The 24,731-nt window shown below is 31.9% G+C and overlaps 1 protein-coding gene across 1 annotated transcript; it reads left to right on the plus strand.

Annotated features, from left to right (window-relative positions):
• The first annotated feature begins 1,357 nt into the window (after window positions 1–1,357).
• Window positions 1,358–12,911, plus strand: LOC136972910 (bolA-like protein 3). Its single transcript, XM_067267574.1, has 4 exons — window positions 1,358–1,543; window positions 4,088–4,199; window positions 5,665–5,753; window positions 12,623–12,911. Exons 1-4 carry the CDS (start codon window positions 1,508–1,510, stop codon window positions 12,686–12,688), a joined length of 303 nt encoding a protein of 100 aa, XP_067123675.1. The 5' UTR covers window positions 1,358–1,507; the 3' UTR covers window positions 12,689–12,911.
• The last annotated feature ends 11,820 nt before the right edge of the window (window positions 12,912–24,731 follow it).

A 24,731-nucleotide genomic window follows, 5' to 3' on the forward strand; every position in this document is an offset into this window, starting at 1 on the left:
GAGAGTTTGAATTACCCGCTATATTGCTCTGACTAGCGAATTTCCTCAATGTATTCATCTGCAGGCGATAAAGAAAGCCGTGTCTTTTTTTATACACATTGTGAATTTAGATAAGCCTACAATAAGAATAGCTGGGTATCGAAGAACAAATTAATTAATACTTTCGCCATCTAAAAGATCCAATCAGACTGTCAAGTCCAAATCCTGAACATTTAGAATTCCCAGTTACTCGTTATGTATAAATATTGTTTCTGTTTAGAAACAGTATCTATACATAATCATTATTTGAGAAGAACAAGCTGGAGTGTAACTTACACAAACAGTAGGTTTATATTATTGTATATATATTACTATTAGTTGTTCTCCTCAAAAATGAAATAATCATTAATATACTTGCAGGGATAAATTGTCACGTAATGAAAATACAGTAGAATCTCTACAATCCGGCATTAAACGGAGCGGCGGGTGTCAGATTACTGGATTTTGGATTTAAAAAATTGAACTACACAAATCATTCTATTTATTAATACAACTTAGCAAAATTAGATATAAGATACTGCACAAAGAATTAAAAAAAGAAAGTATTATATGTATAAACTGACAAATTTAATTTTAAAATTGAAAAATCACAGATTCTCTTGTGCATTGCCCAAGGATTGTCGGATTACTTGACGTGTCGGACTACTGTATTATTTAAATATAAGTATTTATTTCATGTTTAACTTCATCAAACTTCAATTGTGAAATACGCTACTTATTGTATATGATATTACATGCGATTCAAGTTGAAAAAAACTAATACGCTTTAATTACGCAAGGCCGCTATTTTGATCTTACGTAAATTGTAAAAAAATACGCGATGACTCAATTTCTCCGGCAAACAATCGTTAACCATTGACGATTCATTTCTATTTGATTATTATTGTTTTTTTTTAAATTAGAATTCATATCGAGGATGTTTCACATTGCAATTAATTGACGCACGACACATAACATGAATACCAAATTTCTTTTTTTATCGCGTTCGGTCGTGTTTCTTAACGTATTGTTTAACAGGAATGTTATTTACAAATTTCAAAATTATATCTTGTAAAACTGTATTAAAGATTTTAAAAAATGATTTTAAGAACAATTCACGTATTAATAAAATAAATTTTATTTTTTAAATTAAATTAATGGCGACGAAGATGTATATATATATATTCCATTTATTATAAAAGCAAATTACTAAAATATAATTATATTAATAAATTTTTATACGCATAAATGATTTTTACATATTTATTTATTTATTATTTATAACATTAAATATTGTAATTTTTATCAAATGAAATTCCTTAGATAAGGTCACGTGACGTGAAGGAATCGGTTTGCTTTGGCGAAACGTGGGTTGCCGAACGTGGAAATGACTTCATTGGGTGACTAGTGCGTTTTTAAGGAAATTTGAATGATTTTATTTCCAAGTATGAATAAAACTTCTTTGACTCGAAATAATTAACCGAACAAAATGGCTAGATTTTTAAGTAAATTGAGACAAGCGATGGTAAGTCGAGAAATACTCGGAGTACAGAAAGGTGTTTTAAAAAAGGGTTAATGTTACCTATGGTTCCAAAATGGCGGCTCGTCTCTGATTCCAGCAAATAGAAGAAAGGAAACAGTGGGGACGCACGTTATAATCTAACCTAACCTTTTAATAATTTTGTTGGTAATAATTTTGGCAATTTATTAGAATACGTTAGGTTAGAACGTGCGTCTCCACTGTTTCCTTTCTTCTATTTGCTGGAATCAGACGAGCCGCCATTTTGGAATCATAGGTAACATTAACCTAAAAATAAAACTATACATATTTAAGTACGAATGCACTTCCGAATGAGGAGGTGGGACCTTATCAGAACTGTAGATCATGCCTGGTAGGTGTAGAAATGTTAAAGGAACAGATGGTCTGCGTGTGACCTTTTGCGGGATTATATAGCTCCCACAAAAGATCGTGGAGGAATTATGGAATTTTGAAGAGTAAAATTGGGGTTTGGAACCTCCAATTTTAGTCTTCAAAATTTACATACAAGTAAAATTGAAGTTCAGCAAGATCCCTCATTCAGAACTGCAATTTTATCCATATGTAAACACATCAACGAATGATGTAAAACAGTGTGTGCTTCTCAAACTTTTTTTGGATCACTGCCCCTCTCGACTGTGACTGTTAGTAGTAACGCCTCTGTGTATGTTGGGGCCCTCCTGTCGTTCCTAATACTCCCTTGGATGATTTGAATGCCCCTCCAAGGGACGACGTTGCCCACTTTGAGAAGCACCGACCCAAAAGTTGCTTCTGCTCGATATGCTGTGTGCATATTAACTGTTTACGTATAAGTAGGTGACCAGACAACCCTGATTTTGCCCATTTTTAATATTTTATTGTAGAATATATCTTTGAATAGGGCAGTGATGTTAATTAATATCACAAATTTATCTGTCAATAAATAAATTTTAAAAAACCAAAGTTTGATCGGTTTTAGGTTCCATCTTCACTAATTCTGAAATGTCTCTCTGGTTGGATTGTAAATGATGATGTCTGCCTAATTTAAAATGCCAAACTGTAATTTAAACCCGGAAAGTACAGTTTTATTCTACTTATGAGGAGAATGGTGATTTTATAAGTTTATGAATTTTGTATTGAATCAATTTATTAATGTATTTATGAATTGATTTTATTATAATTGAGATATTTTTGACAAATAGAAGCAAAATTAATTTTTAAAGGATTTGTTTGAATATAATGGTTAATAATAATGTATTTGTATTGCAGTGTTTTAAGCGTAATAATTTAAATGTTTAAATTATTATGTAAAAGTTAAAAATTATTTAAAATATTAAATATTAAGGAATATTTAAATTTGAGATGTCATTTGAGTATAAATTAAAATGTCCAATAAAAGTAGACCAACAGTAAATAATTTAAAGAAATTTTTGATTTTGGATTATAATCTTTTGCTAAACTTATTGGGTTGCAATTAGAAAATAATGTAGACCTATAAATTCCCACTGTCGTCCGTCTGTCTTTCCTTAATCTTGAGAATGGAGTTAGATTGATGAAATCCGAGACCAGATGTGGGAACCTAGGGCTGGAGGCCCCGACTAATTAACTATATACGAATGTCCGATGCAAACTGGAAGTCACGTTATTTCAATTCAAAACTTTTCCCCCAAAAGCAGTTAATAGATGACCAGCATGACTCTATTGTTAAAGGAAAAGTATGATATACAGGGGACAAGACACTACTAATTTGAGGTGGAGAGCATTCTGATGATGTCAGAATAAATAATTGCTCATAAAATTATAGTTTATTATGTAGGGTGTTCTGTAAGTCTGATTTCATAGAAGTTAGGTTGATGTTTGTTTATTATTTTACAAGTGAAGCATGGCTCTGAGTAAGGAAGAACAAATTCAAATTATTTTAATGTGGACTTGCAGTCAGCATGAAGTTACCAAAAAATTTAACAAGCTGTATTCAGACTTCCCACCAATCACATACAACAGTCTACATGTATCCATTCAAAACTAGTTATATGTAAATAAGCACTTCACATAGAACCAATATCCAGTAAGAAAATATAAAAGTGCATGTATCCTTTTCAGTTTTGGCAACTGTACGCTGAGTGAGGGTCCTTGTCACCAAAATGTCTTGAATTTCTTCCTTCTTACTCAGTGTAATATATCACCTGTAAAAGAATGTATAAACATCAACAAAACTCCTATTAGACTTATGGGACATGCTGTGTACTTATAACATGAACAATGTTAACATCTATTTCAAATTATTGAATATTAAACATAAGAAATTTTTCTGAAATTTCATATATTTATTTGTAAATACATTAAGATAAACAGAATTGAATTTTTGAACAATTTTGCATGTAAAAGTTTTAATTCATTAAAGCTTATTATCTAAAATTTATCATTTCAGAGCATAATTAAGACAATATTTAAATTATATTAATGCTAATTTATAAGTTATCTAATTTTAATAATAATTTACAACTCATTTTGAACTTAAAATACTGTACGATTAATTTTTATATGTTAATTTAGGTTTTTAAGTTATCGCAGAAAACATTTTCTACAAATGGAGAACAGGTTTTAACAAAATTACTTCATGATAAGTTTCCGAAGGCTGCTACTATAAAAGTATCTGATATTTCAGGTGAGATTAAATTTTATTGCTTTGATAGAGACTAATTCAAGTCTATATCAATGTTTTTTTTAAACCTCTCTAACTGCAAAAAATTATAAGAAATACATTTTGCTCATGATCCACACACAGAATAAAATGAAAACAACAAAGTTTTTATCAAAAACAATTTTAATGTTTAATAATATAACATCGAGAAAAGATTTAAAATAAAGAACGCCAAAATTAAAGTAAGGAAATTTAAACTGCACTTTTAGTAGATAAATTTAAATTTTAGTAATTCCTAGGTATTATGAGCCCACCAGTGGCCGAGCGGTTCTGTCGCTAAACACTGGGAGTTCGGTCGCGGGTTTGCACTGCACTCGGATGGACTGGCCATGTGGAGTTTTTCGGGTTTTCTCCACGTTTGTAACACCTGAATATGGGCCAGTTTCCCTTACAAGACCTCCCAGAAGGCATTTCTCCTCATGTAACATCGCGCACCAGAGAAGGCAATGGGGGAACCACTCTGGTTGTAACTTCCCCCAGGATACACCTTGGTACCTTACTAACCACTTATTAACCTGCACCAGGTGCTTGCCGACATCAGGATTTCTGATATGGCACGCAGAGAGAGAGAGTTATTATGATGAAAGAATAAACATAACTTAATTATATTGGTATAAACATTTTGCTGAAATAAATTGATAGTTATAAAAAAACCAACTTTATTGGAATATTTAATATACATGTCGTGAACATTTTTGTGTCTTTAAAAGTTCAAAATTGTTCGATTAAATATATTTGTAGTGAGATTCATTGGGTACAGAATACAATTATTTTGCAAAAACACAAAACAAAACTTTTAGATTCGTTAAATATTTCTCTATATAGCTTAATGAACTGTGATTTCTTTTTAATTAATATTAGAAATTTATATTGTTTATAGCACATGCAAAAAACATTGCTCTAATGTAAAGTATGGATTGCATTTTTTAATATTCAACAAATGGTTTATATTAAGCATTTTATATTAAATATATACGATATTCATATTTATGTACATGATATTGAAACAACAATTTTTTTAAATATATCGTACGGAAACTAATGGTAATTTAGTTCTAATGTGAAAGTCGTTTTTGTACTATAAAAGCTTAATTACTGATGATCACATCTTGGGCTATGCAATGTTTGTTCAATTAATTAGTTTATTTAGTCTTGGCTACTCAAGTTACAGTATAAATACATGATAAATTATAATGAATTTGCAATACAAAATATCTTGTATAAATTTGAATATAGTGTTAAAAATTGCATTTTATTTAAATATATTGATGGACATATGAAAAACACCCTCTTATATCTAGAAGGCAAAAATAGTTTAAATAATGATTTATATATATCAAATAAAAATTGAAATGGTTTAATATTAAATCTATAAGAGTACAAGTTTTATAAGAACTTTTCATTAAATTACTAATTATACAATTTATAGGTGGATGCGGTTCCATGTTTGAAATAAGTATAGAAAGTAAAGAATTTCATGGTAAAAGCAGAGTTCAACAACATATGATGGTTAATCAGGTAAAATAAAATTTATCATTTTAAAATAATTTGAAATCAGTATTTAAATTTTACTATATTTTGGAAAATAATTTTATAGAAAATCTGTGATTAAACAAATTAAATAAGCTTAAAAATTTCATTTATATCATATCAATACATGTATATACAGGTTCACTACCAATTTTAAAGTTAGAAGGATTGTCAGATCTGATGCTGATCTGACAATCCTTTTAACTTAGACAGAAGGTACTTAAAACTCTTATGATTGTCAGACTTGCTTACTACATGGCCACAGATGGCATTATGTATAGTGTATAGTACATTCACTTGTGTTATCTATATTGTAGTTATGATTATCCCTTTGTTCTATGTGATTTTTAGCTTATTTTATTTACTCTTAACTATAGCTAGGGTCAAATGTCAGTGATATCAAATATAAACACAAGTACACTTTAATAAGTAAGATCTAACCAGGGAATAAGAAACAGAATAAACAGAGCATATTAATATCTATTTTTAGCACTTTCATATCATTTTGTTTGTTTAATTAATTTGCTAATTTTAATTTTCTATGCAAGCACTCTCTTCAAAAACACTTTAATTTTTAAATTAATTCTGTTGCATTTGATATGCTTATGTTTGTTCACTTTATTTTAAATTCGTGTACTTCACTGGGGAAGGCCTAAGATGTTAGGTTGAAAACATTCTGATTTATTAAATTTACTGCTGGAGTAATAAGGTGTTTTGTTTATACTGTTTCACTTTAATACAGAGTATAAGCTTAATTGAAATTTCTAGAAGTCCATTGTGATTTAGAAACATTGAAGGCATCTAAACTGTACTAGTCTATCAGTAAAAATATAAAACTGCAATGTAATAATGACATTTATAACATTTTAAATATGTTCTTAAGTAATTTGATACAAGATCTGTTCAAAAAATAACCCAACTTTATTTTTTTTTAATTTTTATTCTTCAAGTTACATATTATTGGTCCTTGTCCCCTTTGAAGTATTCCCCTCCCCTATTCATACACTTATCCCAGCAGTGTTTCCACTTTGCAAAGCAATCCTGGTAAGCTTGTTTCAGAATGTCCTTCAGTGCTTGTGACAAATTTGTTTTAATGTCATCAACTGTGTCCTTTCAGCACTTATTTTAATTTTGGAAACAAGAAAAAATTGCAAGGAGCCATGTCTGGTGAGGACAGTCACAAAACTGATGAATTGACAAGGCTGAGTGAGCAGGTGCATTGTCATGGTGAAGAAACCAAGAGTTGTCTTGCCACAACTCTGGTCTCTTTTTGTGAATTTTTTCATGTAACTGTTTCAAAACCCCTGCATATTACTAACAGTTGACTGTTTGACTTTGAGACAAAAAATTCAAAGTGCACAACTCCATTGAAGTTGAAAAAAACAGTGATCACCACCTTGACATTGGATTGAGACTGTCATGCTTTTTTTTTTGGGCATGGAGATCCTTTGCCAACCCACAGTGATGATTGAACTTTTGTCTCAATGTCATAGCCTTAAACCCAACTCTCATCACCCATTATGATCCTTTGCACGAATGTTTTGTCATTGTTGGCTTGTTGAAGGAGTTCCAGGCAAATATTCGCTTGATTTTCCTTCTGCTGTTCAGTCGTCAAACGAGGAACAAATTTTTCTGCAACTCATTGCTTGTTCAAATTTTTCCATTAAAATGTCATGGCATGGCCCTATTGAGATTCGAATTTCTTCTGCAAGTTCTCTAACAGTCAGACAACAATTTGCAGGTACCAGATCCTTGATTTTCTGAACGTAAGTGTCATCAGTTGAGATTAAAGTCGTTTTCAACTGATTGACGACCACTTTTTTGTGTAAACCATTCGTAACACTGCATACGACCTAGTGCATTGTTTCCATAAGCTTGATTCAAAAGTTGAAATGTTTCCATAAAGGTTTTTTCAAGTTTCATGCAAAACTTCACATTGCATCATTGCTCCTGTAGATTGCACATTGCAAAAATAGCCACGAATACTGAAACATCTTTACTCAAAAAACAGTAACAAGGGAATGAAGAGAAATATCAACAATCCGAAAAAACCAACTTACTTGGTAAGTTATCACAAATGTAGTGTTGCCAACCTCTTGACGCTAAAACACACTGTTTCCACCCAATTCAAAAAGTTTGCAAAATGGCACAGTGCTGTAAACAGATAAGGCAACTTTTACAAGAGCTTGTTAGGTAAACTACAATAATTATGTGGGATATAACAAACTTGCATGTCATTAGGTAGGCTGATTTCCAACATAAGTTTTTTGTAAACATTGTGCCACAATAATAAATGATATGCTAGTAGAGATGCATATTCTTCCAGCATGCAGATGGTGGTTGTTCAAGAAATTCAAATCTTTCAGAACTTCTGGAAGACATTACACTAGTTTTAAGAGCAAAGTTGTGGATGGAGTACCTAGTATTATGCACATCCAGTCAGATTCTGGCTTTATGAACGTGATGGAGAATACTAGATTGGAAGATGTGATCCAGTACAGTGGCCACCTTGATCTCCTTTTTATAAACTTCTTTTTCTTGTCTTACTTGGAGGATAGGACGTATTGCTAGACTGACCATAATTTCTCAATGCCAAAAAGAATGTTATTTTTATTACAATATGATATCAACTTTAATATTTAGGTTGTTGTAGGAAGTTTTCCAGGGTCAAACTGAGCATATTTTTCAGATGAATTGATTTTGTTTCATAAGATCTATTCACTTGCAATTTTATCATAAAACTTGTAACTTGCAGTTTTGCTTTATAATTAGCATTGCTTTCATTAAGTCAATAATTAACCTCGGCTTCTCTTTTGACCACAGGAAATTCATGTTATGAATAGAATTTTTCTGGCAAACGAGAACTAATTCTATCAAATTATTATAACATTGAAATTCAAGATCTTTTTCACATATTTCGTTAATATTTTAATCCATCTCTTAGATACATTGATTTTTTTTTTCTTGTTTTATTTCTCTAAGTGTTAGTTATAACTAAGGTTAGGCATTTTTGGTGCTGCACCAATTTTTTATTTGAATTGGGTGTGAAAGAAGACAGAAATGTCATTAGTTAAGTTATAGGCCCCTTAAATACTTCTGAAATTTTCACCAAATTCATACCCCAGTATCATTTCAGCTTCTTCAGTTTCAGAATTTTTATGTATCAACTAATAAAACAATCACTGGATTGGGCCAATAAATAAGGAACTACTTTCATTACTAAATTTTTGTGTTCGATTATTTGCAAATTTTAGAGTGTCTTCGTATTTGCATTAATTTGCCCCTTTAAAATTTACTGCACTGTTTTGCCTTTCTTTTTTGCACCCAATTGCTTAACACTAGTTATAACTTATTATTGTCTCTGTTAGCACCATTGATTGAATAATTGAATTTCATCTGTTTCTGTTTAGGTAATATGTTCTTTAAATTCACTGAAACTATTTTTTATTTATTATTATCCAGGTATCTTCCTCAACAGTTGGTATCTGTTCAAATTTTCGCAGGCGAGTTCATGAAGAGCCAATGTCAGAATTGACAATTTTGAGTAATCAACATTAGAAATTTTACATAACTTTTTGTTCTTAATTGCCTAATTAAGAATAAAATGCAGGGTAATTTTCTCAGTAGGAAATCAAAACATTCCTCAATAACTTTTTATTGCTTTATGGTTTTTTTACAGAGCCATTTTCAACGTTGCTATAAGAAAACCTTGTTTTTTAAGATACAAGGTAAGTACATGTAAATTTTCATAGGAAACCAAAAAGCAATAAAGTAGTTATTGAGGAATGCTTGGGTTCCCTATGAGAGAATCACTCTGCATGTATATGTATATATATTTTGTTCTTAGACAGTTTTGTTAAATCAGTTTATTTTATTGAAACCTAGGGCCTCATTAAGAACAAAATGTGTACACAATATCAACAAATATGAACAAATATGTGTATACAATGTGTACAAATTGTAAGAGGTGCTGAGTTAAATGTATAGTTTATTATGTAATAGTTGTTATCTATCTATACCAGGGGTGGCCAACATTTGGCCCGCGGGCTGGATCCGGCCCACGTAATGGGTTTATCCGGCCCGCGATTAACTTTTCAAGATTAGCTACTTAACTTTCAATAATTAGTGGAATGGATTTGCAATACTTCATGTTTTAAAAAAATTCCATTGTAGAGATTTACAACTTTTGCATTCGTTTGTTATAAATTTACACTGTTTGAAGAACGAAAGACCCCACACTCACTGAAACTCATCTGCCATTCCGCCATGCCACTCTGTTTATGCTGACGTGTGACACTGCCTGCCTGTTGACCTTTTTCTTTAGCTCGTACGTTTCTTCACATTGTAAAATGACATTGCGCATGCGTCAGGAACTTCTGTTATTTAACATGATTTAATTTTAATATTTCTTCCAGCCCGTGAAAGAATTTTCTTTCCAATCCGTCCCGGGGGCAAAAACTGTTGGCCACCTCCGATGTATACTGTTTATCAGTACTATTGCAGTATGGCTGTATGGCGGGATACTGGGTCAGAACAGAGGTACAAAGCATTCTGTAAACATTAACATGAAAGAAGAAATTTTGAGTTGAAAAAAATTTGCAAATTTCTTTCTTCATTTAGTTTAGCAACAAATACAAAAGAAGTATTTGAGTTGAATTAATTTATTTTAATTAAATTTTAAAAAAATGCAATATCATACATATACCAGTATACATATAATAATGCATTTTTTGCACTTCTATTCTGACTCAGTATCTATTCTGCCATTTGGTCACACTGCAACAGCACTGATAAACAGTGAGGTTCTAAATCAAGCATTTTCATGATATGAGATGCAGAGGCTGAACATGCAAGACTTCTCTGAGTGGATGGCGGCACTATACTGTTTAACATTGCTATTGTAGTAGGCCCATTGTATGCAACTACCTTAATAGAATCATTTTTATTTTATATGCTGTTTTGATTTAAAAAATAATAATTTATATAATTACTACGTAATAAAAATTGAGACTTTTTAAAATTTTATTTCTCTTTGGGGTGCTGCAGTTTTGCAGTACTTATCACAAACCACTGCAGTATACACGTATATGTAAAGTTTGTTCAAAATTTGTAATGTGATTACTCAAAAACTGAAATGTCAATTTTGACATTGGCCTTTCTTGAGCTCATCCAAATATTTATGGCCTTTATCAACACAGAATAAACATTTTCTAACAAATCCAAAGTTCAGAATACTGTGTTTAATATAGAAAGTATAGAGAGCTAAGCTTTTTGATTTTTTAAAAAACAGGGCAAAAGTATAAATTTGACTAAAACTGTAGATTCCAGGATAGAGCAAAAAAAAAATAGTGCTGTTCCACTCAAAATAGTACATCTGATCAGCCTATATATTGTAGAGGCAGCTATCTAAGACAACTTAATTGCTTGAATAATGCATGGAGCACAAGAGTTTGCCAAAATGCCGAAATACTTTTAAGGGTCTATCAGTCAATTATTAAGAGATGTGAGATGTGCATTGCAGAAGGAGGATGGCATTTTCAGCACTTTCTGTAGTTTTTTTTGTTTCTATGTTCTTTATTCTAAAAACCAACTGTTTTTTTTCAGTTTTCTGTACTTTCTGTAAAAAAATAAACAAAAAGGTTCTTGCAAGGTTTTTCACACTGTAATGGTAGAGACACTGTCATTTCAGTCCCCAATATCTCTAACAGTGTATTTGCTCTCCTGTAACTGTAGAACATTTTTTACTTAATTTAAATTGTGGAACCAACAGTTTCATTTTGCAATATTCTGTATTAATATTTATCTTCATCAACATCCTTGCAGATTTTGTGAAATCTTACAATTTATTAAAAAGTAAATGGTTTATGTTTAATTTACAAATTATATAGGCTACACATAAATCAATTTGTAGATGTTGGTCACACTTGTATCTTGCATAGAACAAAGCTTAGTTTCTTTTTTCTCTGTTGCTATAAACCAAATTTGTAACAGTGTTAAAACTAACATACAAATGATATACAAAAGAGCTTATAAAATAAAATGATTATATTAATTATTTATGAAAAATACATTCAATTTTGTTTTTACATTCTTTTGATAATTAAATCTCTACTGTAATTTTAAAATACTTGAATGGAGAAATAACTTCACACCAAATGAGACTGGAAAGTAATACTGATAAGAAACCTCATTCGACAATAGAGCCTTTTTTTTATTTCAGTACTGTTTAAACATTTTTTTTAATCATTAAAGACAAATGTTAAACAGTACTGGAAACGAAAAAAGGCTCTATGTTGAATGAGGTTTCTTATCAGTAATACTTGTTTACGAATATCTAATTTACATAATTTTTAATAATAGGCCACGTTTGTTTATGTAGCGAGTGTGTAGCGAAATGACGTCACAAACAGTGTTGGCAAATTAGAAAGCACTTTCAGTGTGTTCGCCGTAAAGGGCTTCTCGAGCACTGCATAAAGAAACGTGGGGATAATAATATAATGTGTAATGTTGATTTTTAATTATAAAATTACAATATTACTAATCATATTGATGAATATTAATATAAGTGAAAATAAAATAAATGATTTTTAAATGAATTTATTGAACTAAAACTTTTATTTTTATCTATTTGAAGATTTTTTTGTACTTAAGTAGTTGTTTTAAAATTATGATTAATTTGATAAGTATTATATTAATTATAATTATAAAACAATCACTTAAATATATAAAAAATCTGTAAATAGATAAAGATTAAAATTTTAATTCAATAAATTACTGTTAAAAAATCATTTAATTTGAATTCATAATAAACCAAGAATGTTATTAATTATTTATTATTTATTTATTAAATTTTTTAGGCATTAAAAAATGAAATCAAAGATATGCACGGATTAAGAATATTTACTTCAGTACCTGAATCTTGATAGGAATGAATTTTATATTATCAATATTTTATAGAGAATTATTTGAGTAGCGTATTTATTTGAAAAACAACTTGATCATTTAAATGTAATTTGAAAAGTATCATTTAAGAAATGATGTTAATTCTTTCAGTTTTAATTTTATTATAAATAGTATAAATTTTATAGATGTAAAGAATATATCTCAATACAAAATATACATGAAATAAATACTTATAAAACTAAACTTTTGGAAGTGTTTTGATAGTATTACAGTGGAACCTCACTTAACGAGCACCTCGCACAACAAGTATTTTGCATAACGAGTGAAACAAATTGTAAAAGTTTGCCTCGCCTAACGAGCAATGTTTTGCATAACGAGTGATGAGGAGAGGGAAGTTCCGAATTGTGCGCATGCAGTGTGCACCATCAGTCTGCGTTTAGCACTTGTTCCGCTAGCATCTTAGTATTGCTTGTGATCACATATTTTTTTCAAACTTGTGTTCACACATATTACTTATAAACATCAACAACCATAGCCCGTTTATATAATAAACATGCCAATATGCCAAATTCTTGGGTCATTAAATTTAATGACCGATTCCAAATTAAATTTTAGAAATGTCTGAATTAAAAATTAACTATTTATAATTATTAAATATAATACGAGATGGAAACATAACTGCCTACCTCTAGTCAAATTAATTAATTTCTAATATTTAATTAACCTTTACATAAGCCAAGAATTTGACATTTTGTTTGGAGTGTTTATCAGACATATTATCTGTGGATTTTTTTCTTTTTTTGTTTCTGCAAATAGAATTCTCATTCCAGGATAGTTCAGTCTGCATTGGATGAAAAGATAATAATGATTCACGCTCCTTAACAGTGTATGTTTTACAATTTTTTTTGAATAAGTGTTATACATAAAACATTTGAGCATTTTTCGGTCGTGGAACACTTTATTGTATTTTACATTAGTTTCTATGGGAAAAATTGTTTCGTTTAACGAGTGTTTCGCATTACGAGTAAGATTCTAGAATGAATCGTGCTCGTTAAGCAAGGTTCCGCTGTATATAGTTTATTATAATTGACTACAATATTTCAAGATTTTGGCAAATGACTTACAATTGGCTATTTTCTAATTTTGATGATCATTCTTAATTTTTATTTATTAAAAGAAATTTCTTGTAATGTTTCTCAAATGAGAGATCCAGCTTTATTTTTTTTTATTAAAGTTTAAAAAAAAAATAATGAAACACAATTAATTTTCTATTTTATTTAATATTAAATATAAACTTATTTGAGAAATCTTATAATAATATATTTTGCAAAATTTTATTTCAAAAACATTCAAAATTATACAATTAAACTCCTAAATTTTTGAAAAGATTAATATGAAAAACTTTATTGCACTTAATGATGAATACATCACAACTTATGATATAAATTCTTGCAAAACTGCAATCCTTGAATTTGAATTATAAAATATAATTTAATACAATAGAAAAATATTTTTTAATTATATTGTTATACATTTGAACAAAAATTTAGAGTAACCGAAACAAGTCAATCCTCTAAACATTGGCCACTAATGGGAACATAAGAAGTGGCCATTGTTGGGAGGTGAACTGAAAATATACAGGTTCTATAAACTGAAGGATAACACACACTTAATTTATTACTTTTAACATTGTAGAAAATCATAAAATCTTTTATGATTTTCTCAAATATACAAAGAACTCCCTAAAAATACATGTAGATTTATTAAAAAAGAAAAAGATACCATATTGATCTTTTATTATAGGCTATGGCCTATAATAAAAGATCAATACACCTTTTTATTTACATATTAAAATACAGTATGTAAAAGGGGGTCAGTGTTCTCTGCCAATTGTGATAATTAAAAAATTTTGTCAAATTCTTAAACACTTGCATTGTAGTTAGTTCTTTGTGTTGAAATTTTACCACTGCTGACAGAGGATGCTGTATCATCTTTACATATTTCAACATAAGTCTTAACCTACAATAAAAGACCTGTATTTTTAGGAGTTCCTTGCATGTCAGAGGATTTTTGTACGAAAAGTATTTTTGCAGTCGTCTACAATGTTAAACATAGTTGTTGATGTTTTTAGAGAAATATTTATTTTTTACATTTATAACCAAGTTATTAATTACATGAAAAGTCATTCTATCAATAATGATTAATTTTGTACAGTAGTTTATTATTTTCTGTGTGGTTTACATAGTTTAGAATCAAACACATTTTGATTTTAACAATAAATGATATTTATAACATTTTATTATTCTGATAGAACAACAAAAATAGAACAGTAGCTAATCATTATTCTATAATATTTATTTTATATAATAAAATAATTTCCAACAGAGTATATCCTGTAAAAAATTTCTAGAACAGAAATAAAACTATACATCTATGAAAGAAATTAAATTAAAATGAGTAGCTGCTAAACCATATCCGTTCTTCATATAAATAGCAGTTGGTTTATAAATACCTGGCTTTAAGTATATAAGTATACCAATTTCTGTGTAGAAAACAAAAGTGATTATGACACTCTCAGAATAATAATGGTATCAGGCAGTCAAACAAGGTCTTGTTCATGGATTAGGCAGAGGTTCATATTTAAAAAATCTACCAGTTTCCCTTAGCCATCAGTGTTGAATGCAGCACTGGCCCAAATATGATTACTGCATCATACAATCACTGTTACACTCAGATGCAATAGATAACACACACCAAGTAAGCCAAAGTGGTAAACTATTGACAACCAAGGGTGGAAAATCACACTAACAGATGAAATGGATTAAAAAAAAATAAATAAATTTATCATCTTTACTTGTTATCAGTTACAAAACTTGAAACAGACATAACAGTATATAGACAATGATTATAAGACAAACTAAAACAAAAACAACCACCATCTCACTGTTACAAAACAAAAATTTGATCAGAAAATAACAGTTATATGCATCATAATCATCAATGAAAACATAGATGCAAGGATTACAATTGACAATACTATAAACACAAATTGACCAATGCATACTTATTCCAAGAAACACTCATTAATGGTTTAGATCCCACACATCAACCATGAATTTTCTAAAAATTTAAATACATCAAAACAATCAGAGGAAAACAATTTTACATTACCTAAATACAATATACACATATTACCAAAGTACATTCATTCAGATTCAATACTCTCAGACGTAAATACATTAGTTCGGGGGTGTCCAATTCGCGGGCTGCATGCGGCCCAATAAACGTGTAAAGAAAACCGACAAATTTTTACATTTTATTTTTATTTATTCATTTCGACGGCACTAACTCAAAAAAGAAGTTTCACAAAGCCGTAAACCTTTATACATATTTTATTTTTAAGTGGAAAGGAAGTATTTTCAAATACTTGGAAATGTGTGAATAAGGAAGGAATACTAAATAAAGCTGGAGTTGTGACTCAAAGGATTATAGACCCAAATTCAGGGAAAGGAGAGAAAGACCAAAAGATGAAAAGTAATGAGAAAGGTTAAATAGACCTTTTGTTATGCAAATTTTGACCCTTAATTTTCCAACCTTCCTCACTTCTTTATCTTTTGTCCTTTCTCTCCTTTCTCCGAATTTGGGTCTATAATCCTTTGAGTCTCAACTCCAGCTTTATTTAGTATTCTTTCAGCATTGCAAGATTTGACTACTTTGTGCCAAATTTGCTATCTTTTTTTAGTTTGGCATAAAAAATATCATTTGCCACAGTGGCTACTTTTTGGACTACATATTATTTATAAATATATTAGTTGAATAAGAATGCACTTTAAAATGGTGTTTGGTTGTTCGATTTTTATTAATTAGAGAACCAAATAAAACAAATATTTTTGTTTTTCAAATAAATTCATTTATTTTAAAGGAGACAGACAAAAATTTATCTATTTCTAAGTAAAAATTGAAAGTGTCTGTATAAGTAATTTTTTTAAATATCCTTTTTCATGATTGATCAAGTTTTAATACTTATTACTATAATCTAGACATATTAATGCATGATTGGGCCACAAGTACTTGTACAATATACTTGTGGCCCAGAGAAACAAAAAGGTTGGACACCCCTGCATTAGTTTATTGTAATGGTAGCATACCTTGACTTTAAGGTACAGTGTACAATCCCAGATGCACTCAAATAAAAGACAAAATAACCTAACTGATAAAAAAAAGAAAAGTCATGTGACATTTTGTATTTCTAAATTAATTAAATAGACTGACACAATACACTATATTCAGCACAAAAATTAAAAAGAGAGATTAGAAAATTAAAAACTATATGCAATGACATTGATTGTCACTAATTATTGACGCATCTATGAATGAAGTTTGCATGTGTTCATTGAAAACTTAAAATAATGTTTTCTTATTCAGAAATAATAATGTTTTTTGGAATTTTTTTTATGTATTACATTATATTGAGGTTGTAGTGAGACTCATCCTGGTCCTATGTCTCAGAATGTCCCTTTAAGTGACTCAGTACAGCAGCTTGTGACAGTCATTGGGAAGAAACAACATTCACCAAGTGAGCTTTTTTCCTAAAACTTCTAAACATGAAGAGTATTTTCCAAGATCACAGCAAGCTACAGCAATCAGTTCAGTGTTGAATTATAGTTTACTTTGAAGGTAAGTTTGAAAACATACTCTCTCATTTGATAAGTTTAGAACAAAAGCACAGTGGCGTAGCGAGGGAGGTGCAAGGGGGTGTATCATGCACCGGGCACCACTCACAGAGGGGCGCCAAAATGGTCTCCAAGACAAACTATATGTGTTTCTGAAGGGGGAGAGGGGTGCCAGTTATGTTTGCTATGCCACTTCAAAAGCGTAATAGTTTGTCATCTGAACTTAGAAAATAAAACAAGTAACATAATACACACTAAAACAAAAGTTTGCAATGAAGTCACAGAGGCTCAAAAAACTTCATGATATAAAACATATTCACTACAAGGACAACAAAATAAGTTTTGTGTGTTTGAAAATCATTTTTCTACAGTCAACTATTTACAATACACAATTGCACACAATAGAAAAATAACACAGATTATTAGTCTGCTCTTTGGTCCAATTAAAAATTTAATTATTACTAGTAACCAAAAAATAGCCTGATACTTCTGATACTTTATTCAGTCAAAAAAAAAAACTGGACCCTTTTTTCCTATCCCAATGTCAATATTCAGGATCACGCTACTACCTGGGAACGAACCCTTACTTCAGAAAGTCCAGAGTATGTGCTTAAACAGAGCCATTAGAACAACCAGAAAACTCATCTTCTCTACATTATTACAACTGATACGTATAAAAAATGCTCTATACAACCGCAGCAGTGACGACTTAAAAAAAGAAAATGCCAGACTCGTTGACATTCAGGCAAAGCTTTCCACTTCCTACAAGAAGAAATACCTTAAGAAATTACAGTGGATCAGAAAAATTCAATCACCACACAAGCCAACCACGCCATCTTTCCCTTTTATTACATGGGACAACATGAAACCTCCTTCATACGTCACTGAAGTACTGCGATTGGGCCCCAAATATGCTCCGCATCTCATCATTGACAAAATCGACAACATCTTGGAAATTGAAGCTCTCCTAGCAGGTTCCCCTGCCGTCGAGAAAGAATTCTACTGATGGAAAATTCCCCATACTCCCAAAAACCATAAGACATTGAGGGACCAAACACAAATAAGAAACAAGGTGGAGCAAACTCACTCCTGGATGTGCAAAAATAGTATAACCCTCATCAGAGCTGATAAAAGCAACTCCTTAGTCCTCTTGAAAAGAGACTCCTACAACTCCATGTTGCAGAATCACATCCAAGCCACTCAATGTAACGTCGCCGACTCCAATGCCATCAATAACCTCCAAGCCAAGATGAAATGCTTTGCCACCTCGAAACTAGTGAAACATATAGGGTTCCTCAACATTGTTACACCAGCACCAAATACCCCCAGAATGTTTGCCTTCGTGAAAACTCATAAACCCGGAAAAGAGCTCAGACCGATGGTGGACAAGGCCAGAGCACCTACGTTCCTATTAGAAAAAGCTATGCACAATTTACTTATTCCTCACCTTCATGGGTATCCGCACATCATTACCAACCCAGCGGATCTTGTCAATTTACTCAAATGGTTATCAACACTTCCTAAATTTATAACTGTTCTAGACTTCAAATCTTTATATCCTTCTATCAAACTCCCACTGGTCTTTTGCACAATAAGAGATACACTCATGCACATCACTCAAGACAGCACATTACAACCTTATATCCTAGAAATGGCACACCTGATCTGCTATAACTCTTCTTTAAATTCAACGGAACTACTTACCAACAACAACAGGGTGTATCTATGGGAAGTCCAGTCACAGGGGATCTCTGCGAGCTTGTGGTCAGAAAACTAGAAACTGAAGTCATTTCTTCTCAACGCTCACATATCCTCCTTTACCAAAGGTATATTGACGATATCCTTATATTATGGAATGACATCCCAAATATCCGAGCCTTGGTTGACACCTTCAATGACAACCCATATGGATTGACAGTCAAACTGGACCAAGCCCACCATACCCAAGCACACTTCTTGGACATTTACATCACTATAGAGGGATCTTCCATCAATAGGCAAGTCTATCACAAACCATCTACCAAACCTCTATATATACCCGCATTCTCCTGCAATCCTCCGCAGTACAAGATGGCAGCCTTTAAGGCATTACTTAAAAGGGCACTCACCCATTCCTCCTCACAGTCTGCCTTCAACTCTGAAATGTGTCACATCAAGAATAGCTAAACAGCACGGATATCACAACATTGCATGCAAAAACAACTTCAAGGCACTACGACTTCTATCCACCCACACCTCTCCTTCCAATGGTTCCCCACCTAAATAAGTACCAATCACTTACAATCCGGCACTGAAGTCCATATACTACCAAATAGCGAAGAAAAAAGATATCCGCCTAGCTTTTAGGAGATGCCCAACTATTTTCGAGTGGCTTAGGAATGGAAAAGACACTCCGGATAGAAACAGACTTCCAGGAATATACTCTGTACCCATCGCCGACCACAGAGATAACAGCGAAGCCATCTACATCGGATCCACCAAACGCAACATACTAACGAGGATTAACAAACACAAAGCGGACATATTACATCATAGACAAAATACCGCCCTAGCAGTCTATTCATCCAACCCAGAGATAGAGCCTCTATTCACTTGTGCCGGAATTATTCACTCCACGTTTCAACAAGCTCACCTCAAATGGCTCGAAGCTGTGTACATATTACTCAAACCCGCAGCAATACGCACTGTATCAATTTTAAAAAGGAAATCAACTTATCATCAGCTTGGGAAGCCTTTCTTAACAAATCCCTGAAGTAGCACTATACTCTCAATACGCAAGTCTAATATGATGACATTGATTACACGCGACAGCGTTCCAGCATGCAGTTTTTTCTAAATCAACAGTCAACTTCAACAGGATATTTAAATTTTTAGAACACAGAATTCCGTTACGCCTGAGGAAGAACCTGACGAGGTTCGAAAACATTTGCGATTTACTGAGAGAAGAAGCACACTGGTCAAAGGCACTTCAGTTGTTTATTTTAATTTTTAATTTTGCTCCGGTGTTTATCCTTAATACTTTAAAAAACTGGAATTACTTCCTAAAGCACATCATTTAGTATTTTTCAAAACATTCCCCCCCTGCAATGCAAGTATCCCACACTTCACAAGATTTCTTTATTCCCTTCGTATAAAAATGGCTTGGCTGCTTGCAAACCCATTCCATGACCTCCACATACATGTCATTGTCCAATTTAGAGATTTGCCCACTAAGTGCATCCTTCATCCTCCCAAAGATATGGTAGTTGCAGGGTGATAAATCAACTATATGACAGGTATTTGAAGACTTCCTATCTCGTCATCTTCAAGGTGCCTAAGATGTGTTTGGCCACATGGAGCATAGCATTGTCTTGAAGAAAAATTACACACTTACTCAGAAATCCTGGCTTTTGGACTTGTACAGATGATCTTATACAGTTGATTTTCCAAGATCTCTGCATAAGATTGCAAGCTGCAAGGTGATCTTCAGCGTGAACATTTAGCCAAAGATCATCATATGAATTTTGGCTAAAAACCAGTTATTCTACCTTTCTGCATCTTGGGATCCAGTATGATGTTTCCACTCCTTGGTTCACTGCTTGCATTGGGACACATACTTAGTGCATACGATTACGTTCCATCCATAGTCACAATTTGGTCCCCTAAGGCCTCTCCCTCATGGGAATAATGCTGAAGATGTTGGAGGCACATTGTCATTTGTTCTTTTTGGTGCTCAGTAAGAAGGTACATTTAGGTACATTTTGCACACACTTTTCTATAGTTAAACACATCATGCATTACTGAATATGCTGAGCCATGACTAATCTGCAAACAGTCAACAACTTCAGTGACAGTGATTGGACCAGTTACTCTGAACCAAGGTGTTTTCAGCAGCAATGTTATGTTAATGTTGATGATGGCCAACTTTGATTTGCCATTATGTGAGTTGTCCAGTACCGGCTATTATCCTGAACAAAACCTCTTGGCCTATTCAAAGACTCACACTTTTGACAAATATATTATTGTCATAAACAGCTACCAATCAACGATGAGTTTCATTGGGTTTAACCGATGGCCGAATGCTGTCCTTCCTTAGATAGGCTTGCACTGGTGGATGCATTTTCTGGAATAGCTTCCCCGTGCATCTGTAGTAGCAGAGCTACCAATATATGCAAAATATTAATAGCTAACACTCCAATATACCTACCAAATTCTCTTTTCCCAGCACAAATACTTTATTTTTAACATAATAACTCCAGTTTCTTTTTGACCTGAACAAAGTATTATTATATCTGAGATATTTAAATGTAGCATGTCTATATATGAACCATTCACGGCATTAAAGCTTATATTTCCAGAAAAATATTGAGTTCTCTCATGAGAGAACTCATGCAATGAACTGCTGCATGAGTTCTCTCATGCAATAAGTTGAACCATGTTTGTTCCAAGGAGATTTATCTTAATTTTTGTCTAAGTAAAAAAAATTAGTAGACAAAAAGAACTGTTGTGACTATGTGCAATAACACAGAAAGGGATGAGACTAAGAACAATACACTTTATTGTTCGTTTGGAAACAGATACATTGTTAACGGTGAAATATCGGTAAAAGCGCGCACGAAAACAGTCCATCAACTCCGGTCGCGTGACTCAGTAACTCCTCTTTTCCCTGTTGAGGGGTGCCCTCGTCATCACATCCCTCACAAGAACATTCTTCCAGTACTTGCTAATTTGCAATTTTTATCATTGATACACAAACAATAAAAATTGATTATTGGTCATATTGTCATTTAATTATTGGGAACAAACAATATTACTACATATTTTATACAAAGCCTGCTTTCTAATCAAAATGTCATTCCTGTGAATATCTGTTTTGTCCGTAAGAAATTAATATGTCTCGCAAACTAAAGAATTTCAACACAGAATTCCTTGAAGAACTAAACTGAAGGTCATTCCAATGGCAGAGAGGAAAACTTTTCTGCCATAATCTGATGTCATATGTAAATCTAATCTGTATAAATTACCATCATTGCCATTTTAAAACCAATCAGTTTGAACAGTATTTCATTGTATTATGCTAAATTTGTCTTATTGTCAGGGCCGTACAGGATCATGACTCTCTATACCTCCTGATTTGACATAGTTTATCACATTTTTTTCCTCTTTATGCACTTGCAATTACGTAAGTTTATTTAGTAGACTTCGTAATTAAAAGTTTCTTTATAGCTTCTAGCTCGGGTCTGGACTGTAGGGATATAACTCTGCATTCCTCCTCTTGACAGCCCTCTTTGTTATTGTATTCTTCATTCCGATTTGTTTTTGAATGTCTATTGTTACAAACTATATAAATAATAATAAGCTTACATTAATAAATGTTTATAAATATGGTAAACGTGATTCTTTTTTAAAAACAATATAAAATAAGCAAACAGACCAAATACAAAATTAAATTCTTTATTTAAAAGGAAAAATTTTTTAATTTCATATTTGTTTATGTGATAAGGAAATAACTTATCTAAAACGATAGAATAGGAAACGAAGGTACGGCAACTTCCTTTACTTTCGATCACGGCATTAAAGAAAAACATTTTATAATGTTTATTTACTATCGGATGTTTTCGTTGCTAAATATCTATTGCACATTAATAAACTGTTATGCGATATTTTATTTATTTTTTAAAATTTAACAATAATGTACTATACATTTGGAAGTATACATATTCTGCCAAAGTGCCGTTATTATTGATTCCTATTTTTAACCAGAAAATAGACGTGTGTGTAAAATTATTGAATTCTGAAATATATTTTGAATAAAAATTCTTTTATAATTTTTCTTACATATGGCATCTGAGAAAGGTCTGGCCACGATGCTCTGTTGGCCTACAAGCTAATGTACTTTATATTGATAAACATGTTTGTACTAAATTAAATAAACAAAAAATATTATTGATGAGTACAAAAGTCTGACTGATCAACTAGATATTACTAGGTCTTAAGTTCTAGATGCCATAAGAGGTTACATCATAGGGAGGCATTTATAGACAAGTGGGCCACAAAAGAAAATAACTCTGGAAAAGTGAAAAATAATTGTAAACCCGGATAACAAGGGAGATTGACACAATTGTGAGCAGATTCTGTTCGACCGTTCAATTGTAGACAAGTATGCAAATAGCAGCAGACTTTTCTAATAAAATTACAAGATTCCAATCTCTTGGTTTAAATCATCACAATATGAATGCGATGGTAAGGAAAGTCAAGACAAATCATAGGATAAGTGCTTCGAAGATTGTTACTGAACTGGAAAATAGCACCAATAAGAAGGTATTGCATAATATCAAGGTTAAGGGTGTAAGGTTATATATCTTGGTCGCTTTTACAACTGAAATTTGCAGAATTTTTTATTCAATTCCAGGGGAGGGCAAGTGCCCCGTTTTCCCCGCTTGGAAGATGTCTGCACAGTGGAGGAGGATCGTTGCTTGTTTTAAGGTATACAATTGCAACACAAATGGGTTCTCTACGGCGTAATGGATTGGTACACTCACATAACGGACAAATTTTCCTTCAATATGTCAACGTTCGAAGACTATTTCCAACTATTACGTCATGTGGGACAGCTATCCAGCTTGTTGTGGTCGTCATACATCTCCCATTACCTCGAAACACCACCACAAACCTTACATTAATCCATCGAGTACACACAGGATTTTCGTAAGAAAATATGAAATCACATTTCGAACAGATTTAAAATCGGTGTCACAAGGAGTGGAATATCCTCATTAACACAGTTAACTCAATCAATTCCACACAACATTTTGTCCCATCAATTTTTGTTGGGACAAAATGTTTTCATTTGATTTTTTTTGTAGTTCTTGTAGTGTTTTCATTGTTTGATACTTTTTGGTTAACAGGACACCAGCCGATATGTACGGGAATGGATAAGATTCAAGCCGTGAATGAGGAGTTTCACACCACTCCAGAATTGTTGATCCTTCGGGTGATATTCATCTCAGAAGGTCAGTTTTTAACACGTATCAACCGCCTATTCTATGCAAAGCATGTAGAATAGTGTCTCGGTACTGGCTATCATTCACACCTCAACCCCTAATACTATATAACATGAAGTGCTACTCGAAGCTGACAGTCGCATGGGCTAAATTGATAAACCTGAGTCTTCTAGCTTAAGGAAAGGAATTAATATCAATGGAATTCAAATAGAAATTCCGGTTCAAATAGAAATTACTATATTGTATATGTTATGTGTCTTGCCTGATATATTACTCTATTAGAAATTTTATTTACATTTCTCAGTTTTCCACAAAAACCTCAGTCGTACAAATAGGTTTTACGTTAGCCGCACGTAAGTGATTTAGTTCTTCCGTAATTCAAATTTTTCTTTTATTAAAAGGAAAGA

The sequence above is a fragment of the Centruroides vittatus genome, unplaced genomic scaffold (assembly GCF_030686945.1).
Source record: "Centruroides vittatus isolate TY-2023 unplaced genomic scaffold, ASM3068694v2 contig_3060, whole genome shotgun sequence".
NCBI lineage: Eukaryota > Metazoa > Arthropoda > Arachnida > Scorpiones > Buthidae > Centruroides > Centruroides vittatus.

Bases quoted from the DNA above. Each gene is read 5' to 3' on its own strand.
- LOC136972910 (XM_067267574.1), top strand. From the start codon at position 1,508: ATGGCTAGATTTTTAAGTAAATTGAGACAAGCGATG. The intron at 4,200-5,664 runs GTGAGATTAAAT...TACAATTTATAG, and splicing joins AAAAGTATCTGATATTTCAG to GTGGATGCGGTTCCATGTTT. The intron at 5,754-12,622 runs GTAAAATAAAAT...TAAATTTTTTAG, and splicing joins AACATATGATGGTTAATCAG to GCATTAAAAAATGAAATCAA.